Source organism: Mus musculus, chromosome 2, assembly GCF_000001635.26.
Source record: "Mus musculus strain C57BL/6J chromosome 2, GRCm38.p6 C57BL/6J".
Taxonomy (NCBI): domain Eukaryota; kingdom Metazoa; phylum Chordata; class Mammalia; order Rodentia; family Muridae; genus Mus; species Mus musculus.
The window spans coordinates 76,632,105-76,658,913 of NC_000068.7; the positions used below are offsets into that span (position 1 = coordinate 76,632,105).

Sequence of the window (26,809 nt, forward strand, 5' to 3'; positions counted from 1 at the left end):
AACTGAACCATTTTACATCTGACCACCAATCTATGAGGTTCCAAACTGGAATCTAACAGTCTTGTTTTCTATCTTCCATTTTCCTGACTGAAGCCAACCTAGTGAGTTTGATGTTGCCCTTCCCCTCCACTTTAACTTACATTTCCCTTTGAAGTAATGAGGTTGGACACCTTTGTAGGTGTTTTATTTGTGTAGCTCTGCCTGGTGTAACACTCACTCTATAGCTAGGTTGGTCTCAAATTTACAGTGATCCTCCTGCCTCAGTCTCCCAAGTGCCCAGCTCATTTGTCTGGTTTCACTGGCAGCAGCTGCACCACGGGAGCTGGTCAAAAGCCAGTTCTGGATGCTCCAGAACTCTTCAGCTCTTAAGCTGGTATGAAGCATGTCAACAGCACATCAGTGCATATCTAAATCCTCCTCACAGGCTTCCTTCTTAGCCTACACTCTGGCGTTTGTTTGTTTGTTTGTTTGTTTGTTTGTTTGTTTTTCTCCTTAGTCTATGATGGCTCAGTTATCCCCATTTTCCAAACTGAAGACACTGATAAACACTTATGGGATGGTCTCTGTACTGGCTAGTTTTGTGTCAACTTGACACAGCTGGAGTTATCACAGAGAAAGGAGCTTCAGTTGAGGAAATGCCTCCATGAGATCCAACTGTAAGGCATTTTCTCAATTAGTGATCAAGGGGGAAAGGCCCCTTGTGGGTGGGACCATCTCTGGGCTGGTAGTCTTGGGTTCTATAAGAGAGCAGGCTGAGCAAGCCAGGGGAGGCAAGCCAGTAAAGAACATCCCTCCATGGCCCTCAGCTCCTGCTCCCTGACCTGCTTGAGTTCCAGTCCTGACTTCCTTTGGTGATGAACAGCAGCATGGAAGTGTAAGCCGAATAAACCCTTTCTTCCCCAACTTGCTTCTTGGTGATGATGTTTGTGCAGGAATAGAAACCCTGACTAAGACAGTCTCTCATCAGCTATTTCCTGACCACCTGTGTACATTTGCTCTCGGATTCTGCATCACCTGCTGTTTATACAGACTCTGCATTAGATTCATAGATCAATCTTAAAGTTGCCAAGACTGTTGCAGGGTCTTCTAGCCCCGAAGCTCTACTTTCTCAGAGCCTGCAGCTCTGCCAGGCTAGCTCTTCACATCTCACTAAGGTTTGAATAGGGATATCACATTGTTCTGATGCTAAAATCATGACACTAAACATGCATGTACATGCACATGTGCACGCACACACACACACACACACACACACACACACACACTAAACAGGTGTATAAACTGAATTAAATGAACATCCACAGAGGTGGAACATGGTGGTGTTTTGCTCCCATAATCCCACCCAGCCCTTGGGAGGTAAAGGCAAGGTCAGCATGAGATGCATGAGGTCCTGAGAAGAAACATGTCAGGGCACACGAGAAAGCATACCTATATCCAAATACGTTATGTTAAAGCCTTGCTCGCTGGCAATCTCACTAAGCAGCTGGATGTAGTCTGTGTTCGGGAGACTGAGGAGGCTCCTTTTCAGGAGGTTGATCTTCTCACCAGGGGAATTCCTCAAGGAGTGCCAAGTGCATCCTAGGGAATGTCCAACCACGTTCGTCTAAAAGGCAGAGAGGAGGGAAACGTCAGCTCCGAAATGGGCCAGTTCCAACATCAGTACCAGGGTAAGTGAACACAGATGCTCGGGGGATGGAGAGATGGGTCGGGGTGAAAAACACTGGCTGCTTTTCCGGAGGACCCAGCTTTGTTTTTTATTTCCAGTATTATGTATGTCTAGGAGAGACACTGCCAACAGAAATGCTTTTATTTTAATAAATGTTACAACTTGAGCCAGAGAGATGGCTCAGCAGGTTAGGGCTCTTTGATGCCAAATCTAATTCCTGAGTCTGATCCCTGGGACCCATATGGAAAGAGGAGAGAAGTGACACCCTTTGACCTCCATACATATGCACCTTGCCCCCTCCTACATACCTCAGTGCAGCAAATGCTTGCAGGTTGATTTCTGAACTAATTTACATACCCACCGACCAAAGTGCTTGCTTATCACACTCTCACCAACAGCAGCTAGTTACCAAACAGTGTAGCTTCCACCAACTTAAAACAGACAGAATATCTTAGTTGGCATGAATACACTGAATATTTTTCCATTCCTTCATATTTTTCCTACTAGACTTTTCAAAAAATTGATGTATACAGGCTTTACACGTATGAAAGCTGAATTCTTTGCTTGTTTTAGTTATGTTGATTTTATTCATACTTTTTTGGCTGTATCGTAAGTTCTAGTCAAATTCATTTGCTTCAGATTTTAGATGTTAAGTTACAGTTAAAAAAGACTTTCTATCCCTAAGATTCTTTTCAAAAGACCGTTTGTGTTTGCCAAGACAGTTCTATTCATGCTCAATCCTTGATCTGGGATTTACTTAGGCACGAGGTTTGGTATGGGGATATGCCATCTATTTACACAAGGACACACAGACAAATGCACTATCTCCCATCCTCGCCCATGGCTGTCAGCTGTCTACACTGTACCTGGACCATCCCATCCTCACCTGTCTGTCAGCTGTCCACACTGTACCTGATCTTCTAAAATCCCCTTGCTGCCATCACGAGGTGGCCATGCACTTGCACCAACTCCTGAGCCGTGTTCCGCTCTCCCACCAGTAACCTGCTTTATCACAGGTCCACACTCTGCATTATTCTCAGAGGGCGAGCACCCTAGCCCACCTTAAATTCTTGCTTTCTAGGTGCTGTGCTCAAGCATTTGTTTTCTCCTTTTTCCAGACAAGCTTTGTAAGGTCCTGCTGAGCTCCAAACTGAATTCTGGCAGTTAAGAGTAAGACAGCTTACAGTTTTATGTTTACTATACTGAGTCTCTGTATGAAAAGAAGAAACAGGGCCATGTTAATTTAATTTCCATTATATTCTTCTGTAGGGTTTCGACGTATTTCTACATGAATCCTTGCAAATGTCTATTCAAGTTTACCCCAGATATTGAAAATAGCTCTTGGCTTTATAAATAAGAAAATTGTTGATTTTTTTCTAGTATATCTTTTTTTTGTTTCTTCAGACAATTTTTCCATGAAGTACGTGTTTTTATTTGTAAATTTTAAATTTTGGTTGTGTGTGTATGTGGTGTATGTTGTGTGTGGTATAGCATATGTGTGCTTGTAGCACGTGTGAGAATGTGTTTACGTATGTGTGTGGAGGCCAGAGGTCAATAGACGTGTCTTCTTATCACTTTCTGCCTTGTTGTTTGAGTCAGAGTCTCTCCCTGAATCCAGAGCCCACAGATTCAGCTAGCCTGGCTGACCAGCAAGGACCCTTCCACCTCTATGTTCCAAGGCTGGGCTCACAGGCCATTGTGCCTGCTTTTTTATCTGAGTGCTAGATTTCTGAACTTAGGTCTTCATACCTGCGTGGCAAGTACTTCATTAGCAGAGCCAAGCTCATCACCAAACTCTCAGGCACTTGTTAATCTATGTATATCTACCATAGGGAAAGAATAATACAGTACACAAACACGAACAAAGCCCTCGCTGTGCCCCCTCCTCACCCTCAGACTCCCCGCTCCCCAAAGCAATGATTTATCCTTCTCCTTTTAACCCCTCCAGTTGTTACTTCCATATGACTAAACAACGTGACAACATTGATTTTGTACATTAAACTATCAGTTACCTTGGCATATTATATTCTCTTACTGTCTTTGAGACAGGGTTTCATGTAGCCTGGGAATGCCTTGTACTTGCTATGTAGCCAAAGGCTGCTCTGAACTTCTGCATCTCTTGCATCTGCCTCCCAAATGTGCCACTGTTCCCATCTCTCCAGGGGTTTACAGGAATAAAATCAGATTACTTGCATCTAGAAATCACTGTAGCTCATCTTCCCTTGTTTACAGCGTCATTTTGTTCCCTGTCATCTAACTACGTTTCTGGAACAAAGTCAGACAAAAGCCTCTTACTGAGTGTCCTGCTTCATTTTTTATTTTAATGAGATGATTGTAATGCAGAGATACTAACCATGCTTTTAATACTTTTGTTTTTTTTTTAAAATCAGTTATGACTGCTACAAGTATCTTTTTAGCATCTATTGAAAAGATCGTCTCTGTATGTCTCAGCTTCAATGTTACTTCTTCCTGGAGGCTTTCCTGAAACTCTGGTCTTGGCTGGCTGCCTTCTTCCATGTTCATGCACAGCCCTACATCTGCATTATCTGACCATCCATCTCTAGTATACTCCTCTTTCAGCCAGCGATTAAACTGGTTAGAGGCAGAAGCTGGCTGTGTGTTGTATCCCACGGCTCCTGACACAGTGCAAGCTCACCAAATGATCACTACGCATGCAGATGAATGAACGGACGATGGAACGGATGTGGAAAAGCAGCACCCAGGCCGGCTCTTGGTTAATTTGCTTACTTGGTCCTGTGTGCTAAGCATAGAGCATTCCAGAGTCAGGCTCCTGGCTGAACTCTCATTTTCAGATCCCATACTGAAATTCTGAATTTACTATGTCTCCCGAGTCCTCTTACCTGAACCAACCCTGGCTCACATACAGGACACAATAAAAACTGGAGTCATAGATAACTCAACATTTTAAACATTGCAACTCTGAAGCAGCAATACAAGAAATGAAGGGACATCTCCGGCAATAGTTGTTTAGTTTTATTCAAATCCTGCCTGATTATTACTTACTAGAGAAATGTGGTTCTCTGGAGAAATATTACTAAACTTGGCGAGAAATTTCTCAGCAGCATTTCTCTTGGCTTGTTTTTTTGATGCCCCCTTTCCTAAATAAAGAAAAAGAAACAGTAGATTTAGAAATTAATGTCCACAGAAAATGATAAAATCTGTACAGAGTTGTGTTTTATTAGTGAATACCTCAGGATTTTCATACACTGGCCCAATACATTTTATTGCACTGACACTGCTGTTTGTTGTAATATATACACATACTGTGTGTACATCTCAACATACCATACCTCCCAAATCCTTCTGTGTTCACCTGTACTAAATCTGGCAGCATTTAGCTGCCAAAGTAAAATACACACACACATACACACACACACACACACACACCAGAGAGAGAGAGAAAGAGAGAGAGAGAGAGAGAGAGAGAGAGAGAGAGAGACTAGATAAATGCTCTATTACTAAGCTATACCACCAGTCCTCAAATGCCATTAATTATATTTTTTAAAATGTGTGTGTATGTGTGTAGCTGAGCCCACCCATGCCAGGGCACATAGAGGTCAGAGGCTGGTGATGTTGGTTATCTTCCTCTGCTGTCCTCCATTTCTGTTTTTGTTCTATAAGATTTGTTTGTTGTTTGTTTTGCAGGCAGGGTCTGTCCCTGAGCCTGGGACTCACATTTCAGCAGCACTGGCTGGCCAGTGGGCCCCAGGGCGTTCTTGTGCCTTACTGTGTGCGAGCTGTTCAGAAGGCAGGTACCAAGGATTCAAATTCAGGTTGCGGTTCTGCAGCAAGCATTTTATCCACCAAGACATTTCCCCAGCCCAGGAACTCTTTTTCTTCAACAATCTGTCTTTAATAATTATCCACTGAAAGTTTGTAGCACTTGCAAACTTTCTCTATACCTAGCACATGAATCATATATGGTCTAATCCTGACCAATTAAATTTATCAAATACACTTGAATGCTAATTCCTAACTCTCCTTTTTTTTTATTTTTTTATTTTTTGTTTTTTGAGACAGGGTTTCTCTGTATAGCCCTGGCTGTCCTGGAACTCACTTTGTAGACAAGGCTGGCCTCGAACTCAGAAATCTGCCTGCCTCTGCCTCCCGAGTGCTGGGATTAAAAGCGTGCATCACCACACCCGGTGCAATTCCTAACTCTTAACATCTATGTCTTGCTTATAATCTTTTATAAGATGACAACTATGTGAATTTTTTTAATTAATAAAGGTATAGGTGATACTGGAATTGAAAGACATGTTAAATATCTACTTCTGTACTTTACTTTTGTAGATTTAAAAACTGGGGATAGCTAGACATGGCAGCTCATGTACTTGGGAGAGGCAGTTGGATCTCTGTAAGCTCAAGGCCAGCATGGTCTACATACAGAGTGAGTTTCACAACAGCCAGTGCCACCTATAGGGAGACCTTGTCTCAAAAACAAAACCACAAAAAACGACTGGGGGTATAACTCAGTCATAGAACACGTGCCTAACACATGACAGGCTGTGTGTGAAACAGCCAACACTACTAAACAATAAAAACAAACAAACCAACAAAATGGAAGTCAAAGAGACTAAGAAGTTTGCGCAACTGTCTAAATCATGACTACATGAAGAATGTAAGCTTCTGGCCCTGCTCCTGGCCCTGCTCCTGGCCCAGCATTTTCTGTGCTGACCGCACTGCCACTCAGGAGTAAACACGGGCCTGTTACTTGAGTCTAATCTCCATCTAAAGTAGAACACTATAAGTAGAACACTATTTTCTTTTTCTTTTCTCATCTGCACTGGGGATTGGATCCAGGACCTCACTTACACCAGGCAAGCCCCTTATCACTGTCCTGCACCCATAGCTCATTCAATCTCATATAAATCTACTTCAGAAGTGACCGAAGCATGCCATGGAGGTTAACACAGGGATTCTCACTAGTACTTCTTAAAGTTTTTTCTCATAGTGCATTACCTTTATAACACAAAGTTTGCTGCAACTAAAACAAAAAACAAAACAAAAAAAACCCTCTATTATCTGTTTGTTGTTTATTATATTATTATTTATATTTTATGATTCTGGGGACTGAAATTAGGGCCTCATATACACTAAACCAATAGTCTGCCATTAGGAAACACCCTCAGAAGCTCTCCACAATGTTTTTTGACACATAGTCTCTCATTCATCACCCCGTTTATAATCCAATGAAGACTACTTATGGCACAGAGCCTATAATTTGCCTGTCTTTTCAGTTACAATCTCATTTTTAAAACATCAAATTAAGAAATATAACTATTCTCAGAAAGTCAAAGATAGTAGAAAAGAGACATCAATATCCAAAAAGCCATGTGACAGAAATTTCAATGGTAATTCCCCATCTGAAAACATTGCAAGCTCCTCTGACTGTAAGAGTGAAGTACCAGTTTCCATGAATGATTCAAGCCTGCAGATCGTGGTGTATTCCCTCTTATGAGCCGGTCCTCCTTCCTGGGAAAGGGTATATTCAGGAAGTCGCCAGCCATGGTGAATTGCTAATTCCTGTAAAATTGATGAGGTTACAATAGAAAACTTAACTATTCAATGGCTCAGTCACACAAATGATGCTCCTCTTGGATTCTGTTTCTAGTCATGTGCTTGAAAAGCACCACTGTGCTGGCCAATGGGACACTGCAAGAACACCCTGTTATTTCCCATAGGCAGACCCATATTTTATCTTCTATCATGACGCCAAAACCACAGCAGCTCTGTGGTGTTGACAGTGCTTTTCTATTCCACAGTGAGCTGACGCCTGCTGCCTGCGTTCAATAGGAAAGTTAGGCTACATATGATTTTTTTTTCTTAGAATCAAGCAATTAGGCTCCCTCTCTTCTCTTGAATTTAGCTGCGCAGCTAAGATCCTGTGTAAATTCTGTCTCAACAGAAGTAGAAAGAGGTAGGTTGCAAGAGTAGTGAGAAATACCATACCCTTAAAGCATAAAACCGGTTACCCAACTGTTTATTGGCCTATTGGCTAAGAAAAATATAGACCTGTTACACCAAGGTCTGCTTATATTGAGTAACCATTCAACCAAACAAAGGCAAATACTGAACAAGAAGAAAGTCCAAAACTGGTTAATAAGAAAATCATTTCAAGCTAGCTACACAGATTGCATTGATCACAACTTAGAAACAAAATACTCACTGCTGGGGCATGGGGACACAAGCCATTAATCCCAGCACTCAGGAGGCAGAGGCAGGTGGATCTCTGTGAGTTCCAGGCCAGCCTGATCTACATAGTAAGATCCAGGATAGTTAGGGACACATAAAGAGATCCTGTCTCAAAAACACAAAGAAAGAAAGAAAACAAAATATTTATATTCCCCTATTATGTTTTAAATATCAACTGCTTTTCTTAGCCTTTATGATATACAAATTTACTATACGTTTGGCCAGTAGACAAATAGTATGGAAAACTAACTTACCTGTAATGAGCCAATTGGATTCAGCTGGTTCTTCGGCTGTTTGGATGGATCAGGCATTAAGGGGTCAGGAACTGCAAAGCTAAACATTATTTAAGAGTGTTATTAAATAAGATGATTTATTATATAAATGACGATGTATTGTCTATGTAACCACCTCAGCCCAAGCTCTTCCATCCCTTCTACGAGGACTGAATGCCCTTCACTTCTTTGGGAATCTGATCTACCCATTATCCTAGGGCTACATTGAGCCTCGTTTCCAGATGGCTACTGTTTTACTTCAAAGGATCATAACCTCTCATTCTTCTGAGTCACTGAACTATTTGGGGCCAAGCTTGGTGACACATGCCTATAATCTTGCCATTCTGATGGTAGAGGAAGAAAGATCAGGAGCTCAAAGTTACCCTTAAACCCCTAAACACAGAAAGTCTGAGGCTAGCCTGAGCTACACAAGACCCTATATTAAAAAAAAAATTTAGTCTGGATCTTTAAAAAGTCACTTGGCCATAAATTATTCAATGTTGCACAAACCTGTCCATTCCTCACCTAGCTTCTTCTGAATCGCACTGACTACTACTTGGTTGTAGGGCCGATGTATTAGTGACTTAGATAAGCTTTGTAGTGCATTGTACATAAGAGTTGCTTAATAAAAATATTTAAAATGTACACACTAAGGGCTGGAAAGGTGGCTCGGTGGTTAAGAACACTCTCCGCTCTTACAGAGAACCTGGTTTGGTTCCAAGTCCCCACAGGGTCAGGATGGCTAACAATCATCCATAACACCAATTTCAGGGGATTAAAGAATGCATTTAGCATCCTTCTGTCCTCTGTGGGCACTAGGCATACATATAGTACACATATATACATGCAGGCAAAACACTCATAAGCATAAAGATAAATCTAAAAATAGTCCCAGGGAAAGTACATGTAGCAATAGTAATTAAAGAAGAAATCATATTTTGGGATGAGGAGATGGGTCGGACAAGGAGGAGGGGAGATGGATAGGAGTGATATAGATGCATGATTGAAGTTCTTAAATGTGTGTGTGTGTGTGTGTGTGTGTGTGTGTACGTTTGTATGAATGTATAAAGTACATTACTATTAAAACCACTTAAAAAAATAACCATTAGCCAGGAATGTTAGCCTACTAGTATTGTAACAGACTATAAATGCATTTTCCTCCAGATAGCCAGGCAAGAAAATGTGTCCCATCATCTGCTTATATAATTCTCTAAGATTTTGATGTATCTTGCATTAAAAAAAAAATCCTGTATAAATCGGGTTTTAATGTATCTGTGTGTGTGTGGGGGGGGGGTTATAAACAGGGGAGAGAGAAGAGTTTTGTCAAGGGAGTTTGAAATGACTAGCTACTTGGGGAATCAATGCCTACTTCTGAAGAAGCTGCGCTCCACATTGACAACCACCTAAATAAATAACTGAAGCGTCATTGCTGCTATGACACGAGCGAGACTCAGCTACTGCCATCTCCAACTGGCACGTTTAACACAGGCTGGCAGAGTAGACAAGTCTTCCCTTACAATGCTGCATGCCGAAGCTATGCAAATAATTGGGATGGAGGAGTGAGAAAGTCCCTGTGTAGGCCTGTAGGCCTGATTATAGCTTAGTGTTTCTCATCTTATCTGCCAAAAAGCACAAATACATAGCAAAGCTTGCTTACTGTTACAAACGCATAGGAAAGTTTCATGGTGACAAAGTGAAGTGCCCACGTGCCGGGAGGACCTGCCGTGTGCTGATTTCTACAAACGTACTCTGGCATGACCTATGGGCTACACAGAACAGCGAGGTAACCAACAGGTAGAAATGCTCAAAAGCTAGGCTACCGGAAGTGTGACCTGGAAGCCATCGTAAGTCATGGATAGTCAGGACCACAGGAAGGCAAGCGGCACCTATGAGGTCAGGTCCGAGGCTGGACTGGGGCAACCACTTATCTTGAAAGTAAGTATGTCACTATTTTAAAATTACCCAAAAGCTTGACAGTGACGGAGAAAGAGAGAGCCATGGCATGGAGCCTAAATATACTCCTAAATCTGTAAGTCTCACTAAGGTTAGAGAACAAAAATGCCAACTAAGGGCAGATTACACTAGACTAAACTCCAGACATCTCTGGGTGTGTGTAAGAGAAGCTGAAGGCACGCCATGTTCCACAGTGTTCACGGTGGAAGCGGCAGACTCCATTTATGAGATGTATGATGCTGCAGCACCAATACTCTTTCTAAAACACTGACAATGGCAGACATTTCCATTTGGAAATATCTAGAATTATTGCCCCACTTAACATCTACCTGTATTTGATACAGGAAAGACACATCTTGATCCCTTTTCCAAATAAGAACTTCTAAGAGTACTTTCAGCTAGATAGAATGGCACAGGCCTATACTACTAGTTAGTTGGAGTCCAGCCTGGGCTACATAGGCTACAAAAGACAAAATAAGACCATTTCTTCAAAGAAAAAAAAAAGTTGGCCAGGCAGTGGTGGCACACGCCTTTAATACCAGCACTCAGAAGGCAGAGGCAGGTGGATCTCTGTGAGTTGGAGGCCCGCCTGGTCTACACAACTAGTTCTAGGACAGCCTTGGCTACACAAATAAACTGTCTCAAAAACAAACAAAAAAACCTGAAAAAAAAGTACTATTTTTACTGACTTTTTCCATCTTACACCTTATTTATTTAGTGTACAAATAATTGATTAAAATTTTCATCTTCATAGTAAGAATATTAATATCTGCCACAAGTACTGACTGCACTCCATCATCCAGCAAAAGCTAGCCTTCCTTTACCGTTAACTACCAGATTTAATAGGCTTAAATTGTCTTTAATGGATGTCAGGCTTTCACAGATATGGAATTTTAGAGTGAAGATATTAACAACTGTCCGCTCTGTCGCTTTTGAGAGCATATGAAAAATTTTCATCTTACCTCAGCCATGAAAATTTTGAGCTGCAGAATACAAAGAAATTTAGCTCACCAAATACTTGCATTGGCTTTCAAAATGTTTATGGCGGCCTCCGCAGCTCTGTGCTTCGCCAGCTTCTTACTTGTACCTTCACCTGCATTAAAGACGGGAGGAAGAAGTTCTTAGTCTCTGTGAACAAGTATGTGTTTCATATCCGCGGCCATAATGCAAAACAATGTCACTTTACGTGTGCTGGCTCGCTACTGAAACTATCCACTTATACATGCAGTTATATTAGAAAGATTCTCAACACGTGAAATCGACACATTAATGCCAGTTTTAAAAGTACTACTCATTTGAGTTTATGTATACCTGTATGAAACACTATTTCTACACCACATATGTGTATTATATAAAATGGGAATAAGCTAGACCCTATCACACCTCCTGAAGAAAGAGAACTCAGCGTTTGTTCTTCCTTTATTCCCTGACAGAAAAGAGATTTCTCTCCAGCAGGCTTTCCTTAAAGGAACAGCCACTGACAGCCCTGGTTTAAGCTAAGCAGGCAAGATTACACATTGAGTGATACGGAGAAGGGTAAGGTAAGGCTTATGTCACAAGTCTTCCACACAATCTGTATAGCTAACGTGGATAGATAAGGGGAGGATGCAGGAAACTGACATACATCTTCATTTCAGCTGCCACAGAAGGTAAATGGTGAAGTCCATCTATTCCTCCTCAGTTCAGACTCTCAAACTCATGGAAAATGTTTTCAAGTGTGACCTTCAAGTATCAGGACACAGAGCCCATTACTGTCTTATCTACTAAAACAGACACTTGGAATATGCCACAAGGCTAAACAGAATCTCTTGTTCTCTAGGACTGGGAGCCAAATGTCTGTTAACAGATAGCTGAAATACAAAGGGCATATTATAACAAACCTCAGGTCAGGCTGTAAGGAGGCAACAGGATCAGCATGTGTGGCTATGTAATCACACCTATTCAGAAGGCTGAGGCAGGAGGATTGAGACTTAGGGGCTCCTTGAGCCACCACCAAACACTGTGTCCAAATGAACAAACAAAAAGCAGCTTAGCTCCTTTTAGAGAGATTCAGGAAGTTTTCACGGAGGAAGGGGAACTATATGGACTACTAGAAGACAAGTCAAGTGAGGAGGAGCCAAAGAACATCGAGGGCAGAGGAGCACCTACAAACGGTTCTGGGAGACACAGCACACAGTGTTCTCAAGGCCCCAAGGAGCTGAAAATGAATAAAGCCTGTGAGCTTGATGAAAGGGATTCTGGGATGCAGGGGTGCAGGAAGAAGGGATAGCAAAGCGTATTATACATCTGTCCTTTGCAAACCTTTGTGTGTAAAGAATTGCCAGGGAAGGTTTTCTTTTCAGAGCATATACTCTAATCTCATCATCTGGAAAAGGCTGGGTGCTCTGCATTCCTACCAAGTGTCTGTGTGGTACTGAGGCTCCTTGCTGACATTGTTAAGAAGTTTGTAAATCATGCTAGCAAGTTAGGGTTTGTTTTAAAAGTTTGTGAGATGGGGAGGTCACTAAATGGACTGTAAAGAAAGGAAAGGAAGAGAAGAGAAGAGAAGAGAAGAGAAGAGAAGAGAAGAGAAGAGAAGAGAAGAGAAGAGAAGAGAAAAAGAAGAGGGAGACAAGGTGGTGCATGCCTTTAATCCCAGCACTCGGGAGGCAGAGGCAGGTAGATTTCTGAGTTTGAGGTCAGCCTGGTCTACAAAGTGAGTTCCAGGACAGCCAGGGCTATACAGAGAAACCCTGTCTCAAAAAACAAAAACAAAAAAACAAACAAACAAAAGAGGGAGACAAATTTGAATGCTAGAAAAAGTGTTCGGAGTTAGGCAATGGTGGTACATACCTATAAGCGCAGAGTTTTGGAGGCTGAGGCAGGAGGAAAATAAAATAAAATAAAAATCAAGGTCAGCTTGGGCTACATAGTAAGTCTCTGATTCAAAAACACAACGAAAAACACTAGCTGTTGTGAAGAGAATGCACACCACAAGACTCCAAGTTGAAAGAGCAGTTACAAGATGGGAGGAACTTTAGTCCAAGAGAAAGATAACAATGGTCTAGACCAGAGGTTGTCAACCTGTGGGTTTTGATACCTCCCCTGACTCCAAGGATTAGGTATTTACACTATGGTTCATGCAAAATTATGAAGTAGCTACAAAATGGAGTATGTAATTTCGTAAGTTATTAAGTAGTAACAAAATAATTCTAGGGCTGGGGTCACCACAACATGAGGAACTGAATTAAAGGGTTATATCATTAGGAAGGTTGAGAACCACTACTGTTCTAGAGCACAGGTAGCAAGAGAAAGAGAGATGCTGACTCAACAGTTGTCCAGAAGACAGGGATTTATGGCAACATAGACACAAAGACAGGGGGAAAAGGGGACAGGACAGAGTCAGCAAGACAACCTCAAAATTCTATTGACCAACTGACTCTGGTGCCTCCCAGCGGGGGGAAAAGGAATGTAAGAAAGAAAAATGAGTTTAAATGAAAAGATGGTTGAGTTCAGGACAAGAGTCTGAGATGTCTTTCCCTAATATGCCCAAGCAAAGATGCCCAGAAAGCACACAGGCAGATATGTCTGTTCCTGGCTGAAGACAAAGATTTCAGAGTTACAGTCTTTTTGTTTGTTTGTTTTTTGTTTTGTTTTGTTTTTCAAGACAGGGTTTCTCTGTATAGCCCTGGCTGTCCTGGAACTCACTCTGTAGACCAGAACTGCCTTGAACTCAGAAATTCACCTGCCTCCAGAATTATAGTCTTTAGATAGTAGTTGAAGCGGGGAAGGCTGAGAAGTTACGACAGGAAGACAGGGCTGTATGAGAGGGATCTAAGGTAGAGCAGTTGAAATAGGTTGCTCATCTCTAACCCAAATGCACTAAAATGGAAAATGGCTTTTCTTCTTGAACATTTCTCCCAAATATTTGAAAAATGACCAGCTAAAGTAGCAACGCAACTCTAACCGTGTGTATTTCCATAAGGAAACTTCCAGTGCATACTTACAACCAATCTACCCCACACACAAACATTTAAAAAGCTTCAGGTTTTTTTTGAAGTTGCTCCAATAAATATAGGCAACCTCAGGTCCCCATATTTGAATATATGATATGCTCAGACTAGCAGACAGTGGAACTTTAGCTTTTTCTAATTTTTCTTTGTATATTTACAAATTAAACTATTTAACAATTTTTATGCTTTCAGCTAAATAGGTATGTAGGAAAATAATGTCCACGTTTACAAATGGCAACTCTGGTAACCATTTTCTCAGGCTTAGACTAAAAGAAGGCATTAATCTGAACTTTAAAACTTCATTGGTGTGTGACCTTGGGCATGTAGCTTATGAAAAGGTTTTTAAAGTTGCCACTTCATGAATAAAAAGAGGAAACAATTTTATACAAAATACTTATATAGTATTTAGAACTAGAAGCTACTGTGCGCTGCAGCTTGAAGGAATACAGTATGGGAGTCTTCTATGTTTCCCTGATTTTTCATGGACACACACTCAAGCGTGGTAGGTACCAAGAATCCGAAGTTCCAGATGTGTCCATAAAAAGGGAAACTCGGAAAATTCTGACGGCGTGGCTACTAGCCTCTGCGCTGGTAACTTTGTAACTTTGAAAGGCGATAGCACCCACGGACTTGGCTATCGGAGCTCCAAGAATATTTCCAGTTTTTAATTCTTAAGAGGAACTTTAGCCGGCTCCCCAGGTACTGGAAAGTGTGCAGGATGCTGGGAGTGTCTGAGCTTCCTTACATCTTAGCGAGACAGAACTAGGGAGCGAAACAAATGAAGTTGATCCTGGAGTCTCTTGTCTTCAGAGTACACTCCCACAGCCATCTTAATTAAAAGGGCGCTTTTCCTTACTGAAAAGCAACATAGAATCAGGGCCTCCAATCCACATGGTCATGGGGAATTAACTGCATACAGACCTGTGCAAGTTATGTCACCAACGGTTACTCTGAAGGTGAAAGTGGGCACGTGTACTTGCACATCGGATCTTTCACATTCATAAACTGGAATGTTCTTGGTCTTCATGCCGTACTCGTGCAATACCTGAATCGGTGTTTTCCCAGGCTTAGCTGTTATCATCTTGCCCAAACTGCAAAAACCAGAAAAAAACGTAGGCATTGCACGTCAAAGCTGAAAGGGAAGCAAAAGCATCCACTTCTCAGTTTTGACAGTCACAAATGGTGACAAAAAGGTTCTGCAGCTCCCCAGCGGCCAGGATCAGTGGCAAGGCCTGGGCGAGCACCTGTCCCCGGGTGCTGCAGCCCATGGAGGAGAGTGGAGAGGTCTGTACAGAGAACTTGAGAGCGGTGGGAGGGATGCTGAAAGAAATCGGGTGGGCTTGGACTAGGCAGCTAGACACCCGGGTCTGCGCCTCAACACTGATCAAGTCCTCCCGATCGGCTAGCTGCCTAGGGTCACTAGAGGGGCGGGGCGCGCAGCAGACCCCCAGGGCCCGGAGGGCGGGCCCAGCGCCACGCCGGGAGAGGGGGGAGCTTTACCCAGAATGCTGCCCGACAGCCGGCTCCCTGCCCCTGCCCCGCTGCCCACCCGTCTTGGGCCTTGAGGCCTCGACGGCCCGGCGCTGACCTGAAGGTCCCGCTGTCCTCGCGCTGCAGCGGCGGGGCCTCGGCACGATGCCTGCTATGGGACATGGCGAGAAGGGACGGCTGGCCACAGCAATCAAGAGAAGTGTGGATCTGGGTCCTCCCTCTCCACGTCGGCCAGTTCCCGAGAGGAGCGTGCCCGCGCTGCCGCTTGGACGCCCCTCGAATCGCTGCCTGCCTCCCTCCAGCTAAGGGACAGGAGGAGAAGGAAGGAGAGGCGGGGCCTCGGCGCGGAAGAGCCGGCCACACCCCCTCTCTGCCCAGCCTCTCTGCCCCGCCCCTCTCTGCCATGCTCAGCCCCTCGATGTTCTTGCTCCACTTTGCCACAGTGCTCAGCCCTTTCCCGTTCCTCGGGCTCCGCCCTCTCTGCCAAGTTTCTGTCCTTCCCAGCTACCGCCCGCTCTCTAGTTGGGTTCCCAGAGCTTCTCAGAGCCCGGCCCCGCCCCTCCTGCGACCTGGCTCCGCCCTCTCTGCCAGTCCGGGCTCTTCCCAGCCTCTGCAGGCGCCTCCCCCCACCCCCCGTTCCGCTTCCAAAGCTTCTGAGCGCCCGGCCCCGCCCCTCACCCTTCTAGGCCCCGCCTCCATTGCATGTCCCGGCTCTTCCCGGCTCCTGCCTGCACCCCGCTTCGGTTCCCCGAGTTTCCCCTCCCGCCTTTAGTGGTGCAGAGAGCCTCAGTCCTTTGTCCTTAAAGGGAGGTGGCTTCCTTCTCAGCGAGAAAGCTAGTAGTAGGCTACGAGCCTAGCATGTTTGAGGAGCAAGGAAAAAAGATTAAGGGTTGGACTACTTTAAGAAAGATTTAAAAATTCGAATGGTAAATTACTAAGAAAATTGTGGATCTTGGCCCCGAAACTTGAGACCCGAGAGCGTCAGCTAAGGGGCAGCCAGTGGCTTTAAGAGCCCTGGATCCCTGGGCCCGCTGCTGTCTGGCGGGCCCGCTGCTGTCTGGCGGACTCTTGTGACCTGCTTAGGATAGTGGTTTTCATTCTTCCTAATGCTGTGACCCTTTAATTCAGTTCCTCATGTCGTGGTGACAACCCCTTCTCCCCCTCGCCAACTATAATATTATTTCTTGCTACTTCATATCTGTAGTTTTGCTACTATAATGCAACCCCAGGGGACTTGCAACCCACAGGTTTAGAACCTCTGCTTTGGGAACATGTGGGATCCCCAAAGAGATGCTGGAGGTGGAGTGCATAGCAAGGATATTTAGACCAGTTTCCAGGATTGCTCTTCCGGTTGACCTGTGCAATGGAGAGTGATGACGTTAACCTGGAACGCTCCACCTACAGAGTATGTTGTGGGTGTGTTAGCGCTTCAGAGCGTCTTAGAATTTGTGAACTATTTGCACAATGGCTCCTGTGTTTACTTAATGCTCTAGAATTGAATTCTAGAAATATTCTTACTGAGAGACTCCTAAAAGGTTTTTTTGTTTGCTTGTTTGTTTGTTTGTTTGTTTGTTTTTTAATGGAAGTTTTAGGTTGATGTACAAAAGTATTTGGTTCTGTGATGGAAATTTGTTTTGGTTGTATGAGAGCCCAAACACTTGGAAGCAAGGAAAAAATATCCGGAATTGAACCAAATTGAATTCTACTGGGGCTTAGGTTAAGCCTATTCTCGCTTTTATTTCTGTATAATATACACGGGTTACAATCCAATAATGCTATTACACTTATGTGTTAATGAATATCGTATTGTAACAACCACAGAGACACTCAAAATATATCAACCACCTATGGCCAGACAGTATAGGTTTGTTTCTAGAATTTAATTTAATGGATTCACAAAATTTCCTTGAAAATAAGCCAAAACTTTATGTAACTATTTTATAGGTAGAGTAATTGGATAGCAATGAGCAACAAAAAGGAGGTAAAATTCAGCAGGACTCTTATCAGTTGATGTAGTCTGAGCTATTAGTTTCAGAGTTAGAACCTTCCATAGTAGTTTTTAATATGTAATGTAATAGTAACTAAAAAGCCTTCAAGACCCTATAGAGATCTGCACCCAATTGTTTTTCTCTATAGTCTGTGAATTGATATGTGGTACTAAACATATAGTTTCACAAGCATACAAAAATCTGGATGAGAGACATGCCTGTGTTAGGATCTGTACACTGTGAAGCTTCAAAAAGTACTTTTCTGCTGCCAAAATTCACCTGCTGGACTTGTGAAAGAATTCCTCTTGGATGATGGCCACTGCAGATCATATCCAGGCCTAATGTTAGATTAGAGCCCACTTGCACCGTTTGCTGTGAGCCTCCTTCCAACTGGCTCATTGCTGGGGGGAAAGCCCTTTCAACTGTGGTCTCCTCAAGGACTTTGGTAGTTTGAATTAGTTTTCTCTATATATTTTAGTTCTGTAGGCTGCCATTCCGAGTTAGACTTGCTTTTAGTGTATCATTTACACTACCATCTATTATTCATTACCCGAGTTCATGAAGGGAGGTGCTGTTGTGAATTGCACACCAGCAAACTACTTGGTGAGCGTGGGCTTTATAGTTCTAACCTGCGTAACTGTATTTAACATCAAGGAAGGCTTAGTTTGGTGTCTGATTCTCTTCTTCAAAAATGGGTTCGTTGCCTGAGGGTCGCAGTTGATGACATCTTGATATTAATATGTTTGCTGCTGCTACCAAGAGCTTCGTTAAGCAAGTTGGAGATGGAGGGAGATTAGTCCCTGTCCCAAGCCTCAGCGAAGCTGACAAGTACCAACCCCTGAGTCTGGTGGTGAAAAAGAAGCGGTGTTTTCTGTTTCCTAGATGCAAATTCACATCCACTCCTTTCACACTTAAAGATATTCTCCTGGGAGATCGAGAAATTTCAGCTGGTAAGTTTAAATGTGCGAGAGTGACTCATGATGGGGCTATATCATTAATAACCTAACAGGGGTTGTATGGATTAATTATATTAACAATACGCATTTTAAGAATAAAATCAATTTTTATGTGGTAATAATATCATTCAGGTGAACAATGCTTAAATTTTTATAGTTTCAAATTGCTTATTGCTTAATTTTAAAATCAATTATAAGTTGTTTTTAACTAAGTGGGCTTAGAAAAATGATGTGTCTTGACCTGTAAAATATAGGATATTATTGGGTCTTACCCATTTACATGATCAAATAAATGAAAGTAATTTAAATTATTTTACAGTTTACTATAATAGGTAAACTCAGTTTTTTAGAAATGTGGGCACTGGAAGATTGAACTTGAATTTTCCTGCTTATAAACATACACTTTAACAACTGAACCATCTCCCAACCCTGAAATGAATTCTTTAAACTAGATTATAAAACAGACATGATAGTTAGTCATTGGCTATGGATATTTGTCTTTCTTTCAACTACTCAATAGATCTTTATTGATGTATATGTATTCTGTTGTATGAATAGGGAATTTGAGTTCCTGTTAAGTATTCTATTATTTCTTTTTGTAGCAAAATTGCCTGAAAAGCTACTTTCCGTATAATTTGAAATGCTGCTTAATCAATATTTTGGCCAAAGAATTTTTCAGTCATGTTAACATGATAATACCTAAAGTCTATGTAAGATGAATTTGAGACGTTTAAAAGATATTAAGTTTCTTCTCCAAAGGAATTTCATCTTATCAGTTACTGAATTATGAAGATGAGTCAGATGTTTCCCTCTATGGAAGGCGAAGCAACCATATTGTGAATGACGTGGGGATTAATGTCACTGGATCTGATTCCATCGCAGTCAAAGCTTCATTTGGTGTCGTGACCAAACATGAGGTGGAAGTTTCGACATTACTCAAGGAGATTACTGCACGGTCAGTACAACGGTCCTGGTACACAGCAGTGTTCTCCTTAGATGGTTTGACTGTATCCCCTCCACCGCAAAGAAGGCTTAAGACGTTTGGGTTCTGTTTTACAAGTTAATTGATATATATATGTATATATATTCATTTGGAAGACTACATGTTAGCAGCTAGTTACTACCTCTACCCAATCAAAATCTATTTGATAAATATTTTCAGTTGTTTCATTAAAAAAAAAAAATCACTACCAAGTGAATTCAACTCCATCTTGGGCAAATTATTGAGAATCTGTCTCAAACTAAAATCAAAATCACTGGGTGGCAGGGAGGTGGCTCAGTGATAGAGTGCTTGCCCAGCGTGCACAAGGCTCTGGGTTCAGTCCCCGGTCCTAGAAAACTAAACAAGTCGTGCCTCCACTCTATAGAGCAAGAAAAACAACTGAAGAGAGAGGCAAATTAGTCAAGTGATTTTGTTTCTATTTTCTGATTTTCATTATTCCTACCTCAGATTCACACACGTCATTAAGATGGGCCTTAAATAACACAAAAAGGTACCTTCAGTCACATGATCACATATTAGAGCATCTTAGACACATGTCTTTTTTTATTCTAGAAAAATTAACTTTGACCACAGTTTGATCCGCCAATCAAGGAGCAGCAGGAAGGCGGTGCTGTGCGTGGTCATGGAGAGCATCCGAACCACACGCCAGTGCTCTCTGTCAGTGCACGCTGGGATTCGTGGGGAAGCCATGCGGGTAAGATACACTCAGGGCTTCACTAACGACACAGTTACTATGGAGTTTAAAAAAAAATTACTCATCAAAGGCAGAAAAAAAAAAAAAAAAAAAGAGCCTCAGTTTTGTAGGGCTTCAGTCCGGAGTGGCTGTGCTTTGGAATAAGAAAACCAACCAAAACCACTTGGGTTCTAACCCTGTGTGCTACGGTACAAACAATATATTACTGGAGTCTCTCCAATTAACTACTACCTCAGTGTTAGAGTAACCACATAAAGTAAGCCTTGATGTCGTATGCTTTGACATTTATTTATTTATTTATTTATTTATTGTTTTTTGAGAAAGGGTTTCTCTGTGTAGCCCTAGGCTATCCTGGAACTTGCTCTGTAGACCAGGCTGGCCTCAAACTCAGAAATTCGCCTGCCTCTGCCTCTCAAGTGCTGGGATTAAAGGCATGTACACCACATTGCCCCAGTTTTTATTTCATTTTTAAGAAAATCTATTCATACTGAATTTTTAAAAGTTGAGGTTTTAGCTAATTCTTTTTGTACTTATTTATTTAGTGCTCTGTGTGTGTGTGTGTAAGTGTTCACATGCCACAGTGTGCATGTTGAAGTCAAAGGACAAATTGTGGGACTCAGTTTTCTCCTTCCACTTGTGTATCACAGTGAGCAAAAACAGGTGGTCCAGAACTGTGGCGAGCGCCTTTCTCTACTGAGCCATCTCAGCAGCCCTGAATCTATATTTATATTAACATCGTTTTTCTAATTGTTATCAATAACCATATAGGCTTCATTTTGTGTTAAATCCTCTTAGAAGTCATTAGCTGGAAATGGAGAGATAGCTAGAAAGTTAAGAGAACTTGGTGCTTTTTCTAGGGGACCCAGATTTGGTTTCTATCTTCTGCATGGTGGAGCGTAATTGGCTGTAACTGCAGTTCCAGGCGTTCTGATGCCCTCTTTTGGCCTCGGCAGGCACTGCACATACATGGTGCATCTACTGCATGCATGCAGACACTCACACACACATATAATCAAAATAAATCAATCTTTAGAAAATCAAAAATAGAAAATTATTTATATTATTCATCCTTACCAGCCTGTGATACCTAGTAATTATTTGATAGGATTAAAGTCATCTGTTAGGTGACAGTCAAGAAAATGAAATTATGCTCTCTGTAGGAAAACAGATGGAACTGAAAGTTTTCAGTGGAATAAGCCAGAGTCAGACAAATATTGCATATTTTTTCCTCGTATGTAGAATTGAGCTTTAAAGGTGTGTGTGTGTGTGTGTGTGTGTGTGTGTGTGTGTGTGTTTATGTGTGTGCGTCATGGGTTTATGTGCAGGTCGTGAAAACCATGAAAGGGGAGGAAGAGATTGTGGGGCAGAGAGAAGGTAACAGGGTAACTGCGACGTGAAAGTAGCAGGGAGGGTGACTGGGTGAAGGGTGGAAAGCAGAGGGTGGTGACAGAGGACACATTAGAACAACGGATGTGGCACACACAATCATTATGAACCCCACGAGCTGGTATGCCTTTTACACTTTTAAAGTGGGATGTGGGATGTCTTTGCCTGTACAGTGCTTGCTGTGCAAGCGTGAGGGTCTGAGTTTGACCCCAGCGACCACATGAAAGCCATGTGTTGCACTGTGGCCTGTGATTCCAGCCTGAAGGAAATGGCAGAAAGAGGACAATCCCTGGGGCTTGTTGGCCTGTTGATAGCCTTGCCTAGTAAGTGAGCTCCATGCTGGGTGAGAGACTAGCTCAAAAACAAACAAACAAACAAACAAACAAACAAACAAACAATGGATAGTGATAGAGGAAAACCCCTAAGGCTGACCTCTGGCTTCCACATGCATCCACACACATGTGTTCATGTACCCATGCATGTGCATGCACACACACACACACATGCACACACACATGCACATACACATGCACACACACATGCACACACACCCTGAAAAGAAAGAAAGAGAAAGAGAAAGAACTACATCTCAGAAGTTGGGAATAGACTGGTGTCAGCAGGGGCTCAATTCATGGGAACAATGTTATTGTTGGACAGGATAGGAAATTTTAGTTCTGGTGGTCCGTGGCACAGCATAATGAATACAATTAACAGTGTATTATATTTCTCAAAATGGTTAGGGGAAAGGTGATATGTTTTGTGATGCGGTGGGAGGGAGTGCCTTAGCAGGCCCATGCTGTGGCATCCCCCGCCCAGGTACCATCCACAAGACAGGTGTAGTATAAAATAAAGTTTATTTGGGGGCATGAGAAGGGGAGTGAGAAGGGAGTGTGGGAAAGAAAGGGGACAGAGAGAGAAAGAAGGGAAGAGACCAACAGCTGAAACACATGGACGTGGTAGGGGGAGAGGATAGGGAGGGAGGGGAAAGGAGGGGGGAGGGAGAGAAAGAAAGAGAGAGAGAGAGAGAGAGAGAGAGAGAGAGAGAGAGAGAGAGAGAGAGAGCCTGAGTATGCCTGTGAGCACAAACAACCCTTTTATAGCAAGCCAGGCTCATACCTGGATGTTGCTAGGTAACTGTTGGGCGGAGCCTAGAAAAAAATGCTAGCAAAAGCAATGTTTCATGATAACGCAGCAGTGAAAGTTTAAGGCAGTGGATTAATGCATTCCTTTAAGTAATTAATACTGAGTTGATCACTGTCCAATGCGCATTGACTGCACCAAGCAGCGCATTGCCTCTCATAGGTGTTTACAATATGGTGTGTTGATAATTCACAAAACAAAACAAAACAAAACAACCATTTGTTATAATAACAGACTAGGGCCCTCAATGTCTAGAGAGCTTGCTGCTCAAACCTGGTGACTTGAGTTCAATTCCCCAGGACCCATGATAGAAAGAGAAGACTGATTCCGTAAAGTCGTCTCCTGATCTCTGTGCATACAGGACCCCACGCATATTACATCTTAAAAAATACAGGACCAAACGGTTGGTCATCTTTTCAGCCCTCTCCAGTTGTAATTTAACATATTACATATGATCTATGTAAGACGACCAAGACATCTCTAACACACTAAATTCCTTCTCATAAAGATCTCTCAATTTTATCCATCGCTGCATTGTGAGGGTTCTGTTCAGAATCTATATTCAGATATCTCCAACTTCTCATCAGCACTGGTCGTTTAAGGGGCACACGCTGAAACATTTACTTGATGGTAGCCATTCTGGTGGCTTGGAAAAAAGGTGACGGCTGTGGGGCTTCTGATGGGTGAGGCTGAAAGAGAAGGGTTTCCTGCAACACTCTGGGGAGACTAATCACTGGCTTCAATCCTAATGTGAGGGAGCTGAAAGGTCCCTAGCATAGACCATGCTTGGGTCTCCATGACAACACCTAATGGAGGCAGGGCAGCTCTTAGGTAGGTGGCTATGGTTTGGTTTGGGTGGGATTATGGGATGTTTATTTCTCCAAAAAGCTACCCTGCCCTCCTATGCTCTGTAATGATATTATTTTGTCTGTTTGTTTACTGCAGTTTCATTTTATGGATGAACAGAATCCCAAGGGAAGGGAAAAGGCTATTGTTTTCCCAGCACACACAACTATAGCTTTCAGTGTTTTTGAGCTCTTCATCTACCTGGACGGTGCCTTCGGTGAGTAACAGATACACCTAAAAGCTCGAGCGACTGTATTTTGAAGGAGAATGTAATAGGAATAAATCTTGCTCCTCTTCCTCCCTGCCTCCCTTCCTCCACTCCCTCCCTCCCTTCTTTCTTTCTCCCCTCTCATTTTGTGATTATAGAAGCAGGCTGGATATACTTAGCATGGTCAGTCTTACCTTAGGGTGAAGCAGCTGGGAAAACGTGCCCCTCCCACTTTCCCAGGACCTCCTTTTTGCTTCCTGGGGAAGACTCCATACTGCCCCCCTCAGTTATAGATTGGGAATGAAACAAGGTCCACTGACAAAATACACCTTAGCTTGTGGGAAGGGTAATAAATGACTTCTAATAGATAGTGTGTGGAAGTGACAAATAAGAATTCTGAAGGCAGTAAGATGCTTTAAGTGTCTAGTGCCCAAACAGCTGGAATTAATAAATTTTCACATGTTTAGACACGACTTCCTAGCTGCACACTTCCTTAAAAATAACAATAAAAATCCACTTTAGAATGTGTGTGTGTGTGTGTGTGTGTGTGTGTGTGTGTACGTGGTAGCTCGGTGCAGCTCGCTTTAGCTTTCTATATTTCACAGGACTTTAAAGTTAGTTAACTGCCTGCCAGAACAATACCAGATATAGCCTCAAAAGGACCAGGCAAAAGAGTCTCCTATCTATCTATGGGAATTTACATTTGTAGACCTTCTTTTGTTAACTTCTGTCTGTTGTTCTGGAGAAGAGGATTAGGAAGTCTAGAAAGGAAACTATATTCTAAGTAAACGCACCCCTGAACCCTGTAACTGCTGGATTTTGCAGTTCCATTGACTGTAGGCGGGAGTATAAAATGGCATTCATCAAAATGGAATCTTGTCCATGAGCACATTTTTTTGGCCATATTTCCATTTCCAGGAAATATTGCTGTAGTTATACTGAGACATATGTGCAGTGATCAAGGAACAGGTTCTTTAGTTCCTAGTAGCAAAATATTGGCAACATGCTGAGAAGACCCGTGAGCACAGCAGAGGGGACCAAACCGTGACGCGTGGGTACCTCTGGGCAAGCAATGATCTCTAAGAGATGTTTTAAAGAGCTGTGTGTGCTATGGGATTGTTTCCGGAAACATACATAAGCCTGCAGTCCCCACTCCACATCCTCACCAGCATGTGCACACCAGACCTGAGCGTACACAAGGCACCACTCCACATCCTCACCAGCATGTGCACACCAGACCTGAGCGTACACAAGGCACCACTCCACATCCTCACCAGCATGTGCACACCAGACCTGAGCGTACACAAGGCAGGATACAGGGTCGGTAGAGACATGTCACTGTGTGGCTTTAATCTCTGAATTTTGTACTTGTAAATACATCTTTTCCTCAAAGGTGTAGTTTAAGCTTTATTTTAAAAAACCTCTTTGAACTGCAGGCTTGAGAATTCATATCAGCTATGAAATAGTCATTAAAATGTAGTTAAGTCCTAATAACATCTTCTCCAATTCGTTTGTAGACATTTGTGTCACATCTGTGTCAAAAGGAGGATTTGAAAGGGAAGAAACGACAACCTTTGCCATGTTCTACAGACTGAGAAATATACTCTTCGAAAGAAGTATGCCTGCCAATTTCATGATGTCTTGGTTTATAATCGCTGAGTAGTATTCCACTGTGTAGATGTGCCACATTTCCTCTACTCAGTTGAGGGACATCCAGGGTGTTTCTAGCTTCTGGCTATTATGAATAAAGCTCTATGAACATAGTGGAGCAAGTGTCCCTATGGAATGGCTGGACATCTTTTGAGTACCTGTCTAGGAGCAGTACAGCTGGGTCCTGGGTAGAACTATTCCCAAGTTTCTGAGAAACCACCAAATTGATTTCCAGAGCTGTTGTTCAAGTTTGAACTCCCACTCTTCCCACTCCACATCCTCAGCAGCATGTGCAGTCACTTGAGTTTTTAATCTTAGCCATTCTGATGGGTGTAAGATGGGATCTCAGAGTCCTTTTTACCTGGAGGAGGGAGGGAGGGAGGGAGGGAGGGCTGTGATTGGGATGTAAAGTGAATAAAAAATAAATTCTGAGAGAGAGAGAGAGAGAGAGAGAGAGAGAGAGAGAGAGAGAGAGAGAGAGAGAGAGAGAGAGACTGCTGAAGGGTATTTGGGAATGCATTCTTCTCCCTTTATCTACGTGTGTGGCTACCTACGCAGTAACCAGTCTGAAAACATGTTTAAAGCCCAGTTGTTTCCTGACGGATGGTTTGGGTTGACACCTATATAAACAGTTTGGGGTGCAGAGTTATTTGGACTTCTAACACATTTCTGGTTTCTGTTTTGCAGACAGGAGAGTGATGGACGCCATCTCTCGTTCCCAGCTTTACCTGGACGACCTCTTTTCTGACTTCTACGACAAACCCCTCAGCATGACTGACATTTCCCTCAAGGAGGGGACTCACATCCGAGTGAACTTACTAAACCACAACATTCCTAAAGGGCCCTGCATCCTCTGCGGAATGGGGAACTTGAAAAGGGAGACGGTCTACGGCTGCTTCCAGTGTTCTGTGGACGGCGTGAAGTACGTGCGTCTTCACGCAGTCCCTTGCTTTGATATCTGGCACAAGAGAATGAAATAAAAGGAAGAAGGAATATGCTTTGTGCGCGTTTTATGTGCTACTGTGCCACACGCCTTCCTTACATTCTTTAGGTTTTCTTGGATTTTTTTTTTTTTTTAAGCAGGAGGCGCTGGGAGCGATGGCGCATGTCTACTATGTTCTAGCTCCTGCTGAGGCTGAGACCAGAAGGATGGCACGAGTCCAGGGGTTTGGGGCTGAAGTGCACTATGCCAATCGGGTGTCTACACTAATTTCGATGTGGTGACCTCCAGGTGCTGAGTCCGAGTCCGGCATGGCCTTGGTGGGGACAGAATGGTGTGGTTCCTGCCCCTGGGACAGGGCCTCCAGGAGTATCCATGGCTGCTGTGGGCATGGGGCTTGTTGTATAA

The 26,809-nt window shown here is 42.9% G+C and overlaps 2 protein-coding genes across 6 annotated transcripts in view; one reads left to right on the forward strand and one right to left on the reverse strand.

The window, feature by feature from the left end:
- Prkra (protein kinase, interferon inducible double stranded RNA dependent activator) overlaps positions 1-16,116 on the reverse strand; it is a 39,006-nt gene extending 22,890 nt beyond the window's left edge. For 2 of the 4 annotated variants that reach the window (XM_030250934.1, XM_030250935.1), the window contains exons 1-7: positions 15,688-16,100; positions 15,021-15,190; positions 11,119-11,200; positions 8,137-8,215; positions 7,096-7,213; positions 4,691-4,785; positions 1,429-1,603 (exon numbers count right to left, since the gene is read on the reverse strand). In XM_030250934.1, the coding sequence (XP_030106794.1) occupies positions 1,429-1,603; positions 4,691-4,785; positions 7,096-7,213; positions 8,137-8,215; positions 11,119-11,200; positions 15,021-15,190; positions 15,688-15,995 (1,027 nt within the window). In that variant the 5' untranslated portion in view covers positions 15,996-16,100. Of the gene's footprint in view, positions 1-1,428; positions 1,604-4,690; positions 4,786-7,095; positions 7,214-8,136; positions 8,216-11,118; positions 11,201-15,020; positions 15,191-15,687 lie in introns of all 4 variants that reach the window. The other 2 variants (NM_011871.3, XM_017318023.2) reach the window with 2 other exon arrangements.
- A 2,052-nt stretch (positions 16,117-18,168) lies between these two features.
- Pjvk (pejvakin) lies at positions 18,169-26,450 on the forward strand. Of its 2 annotated transcripts, none has more exons than NM_001080711.2 (6): positions 18,169-18,528; positions 19,294-19,489; positions 20,090-20,231; positions 23,703-23,820; positions 25,329-25,427; positions 26,149-26,450. In NM_001080711.2, exons 1-6 carry the CDS (start codon positions 18,318-18,320, stop codon positions 26,439-26,441), a joined length of 1,059 nt encoding a protein of 352 aa, NP_001074180.1. In that variant the 5' UTR covers positions 18,169-18,317; the 3' UTR covers positions 26,442-26,450. The 2 variants fall into 2 exon arrangements, with proteins under 2 accessions (NP_001074180.1, XP_017174559.1); XM_017319070.1 differs by having other exon boundaries at positions 18,481-18,528; positions 19,355-19,489; positions 26,149-26,448.
- Positions 26,451-26,809: the final 359 nt, after the last annotated feature.

Bases quoted from the DNA above. Each gene is read 5' to 3' on its own strand.
- Pjvk (NM_001080711.2), top strand. From the start codon at position 18,318: ATGTTTGCTGCTGCTACCAAGAGCTTCGTTAAGCAAGTTGGAGATGGA. The intron at 18,529-19,293 runs GTAAGTTTAAAT...TCTTCTCCAAAG, and splicing joins AGATCGAGAAATTTCAGCTG to GAATTTCATCTTATCAGTTA. The intron at 23,821-25,328 runs GTGAGTAACAGA...ATTCGTTTGTAG, and splicing joins CTACCTGGACGGTGCCTTCG to ACATTTGTGTCACATCTGTG.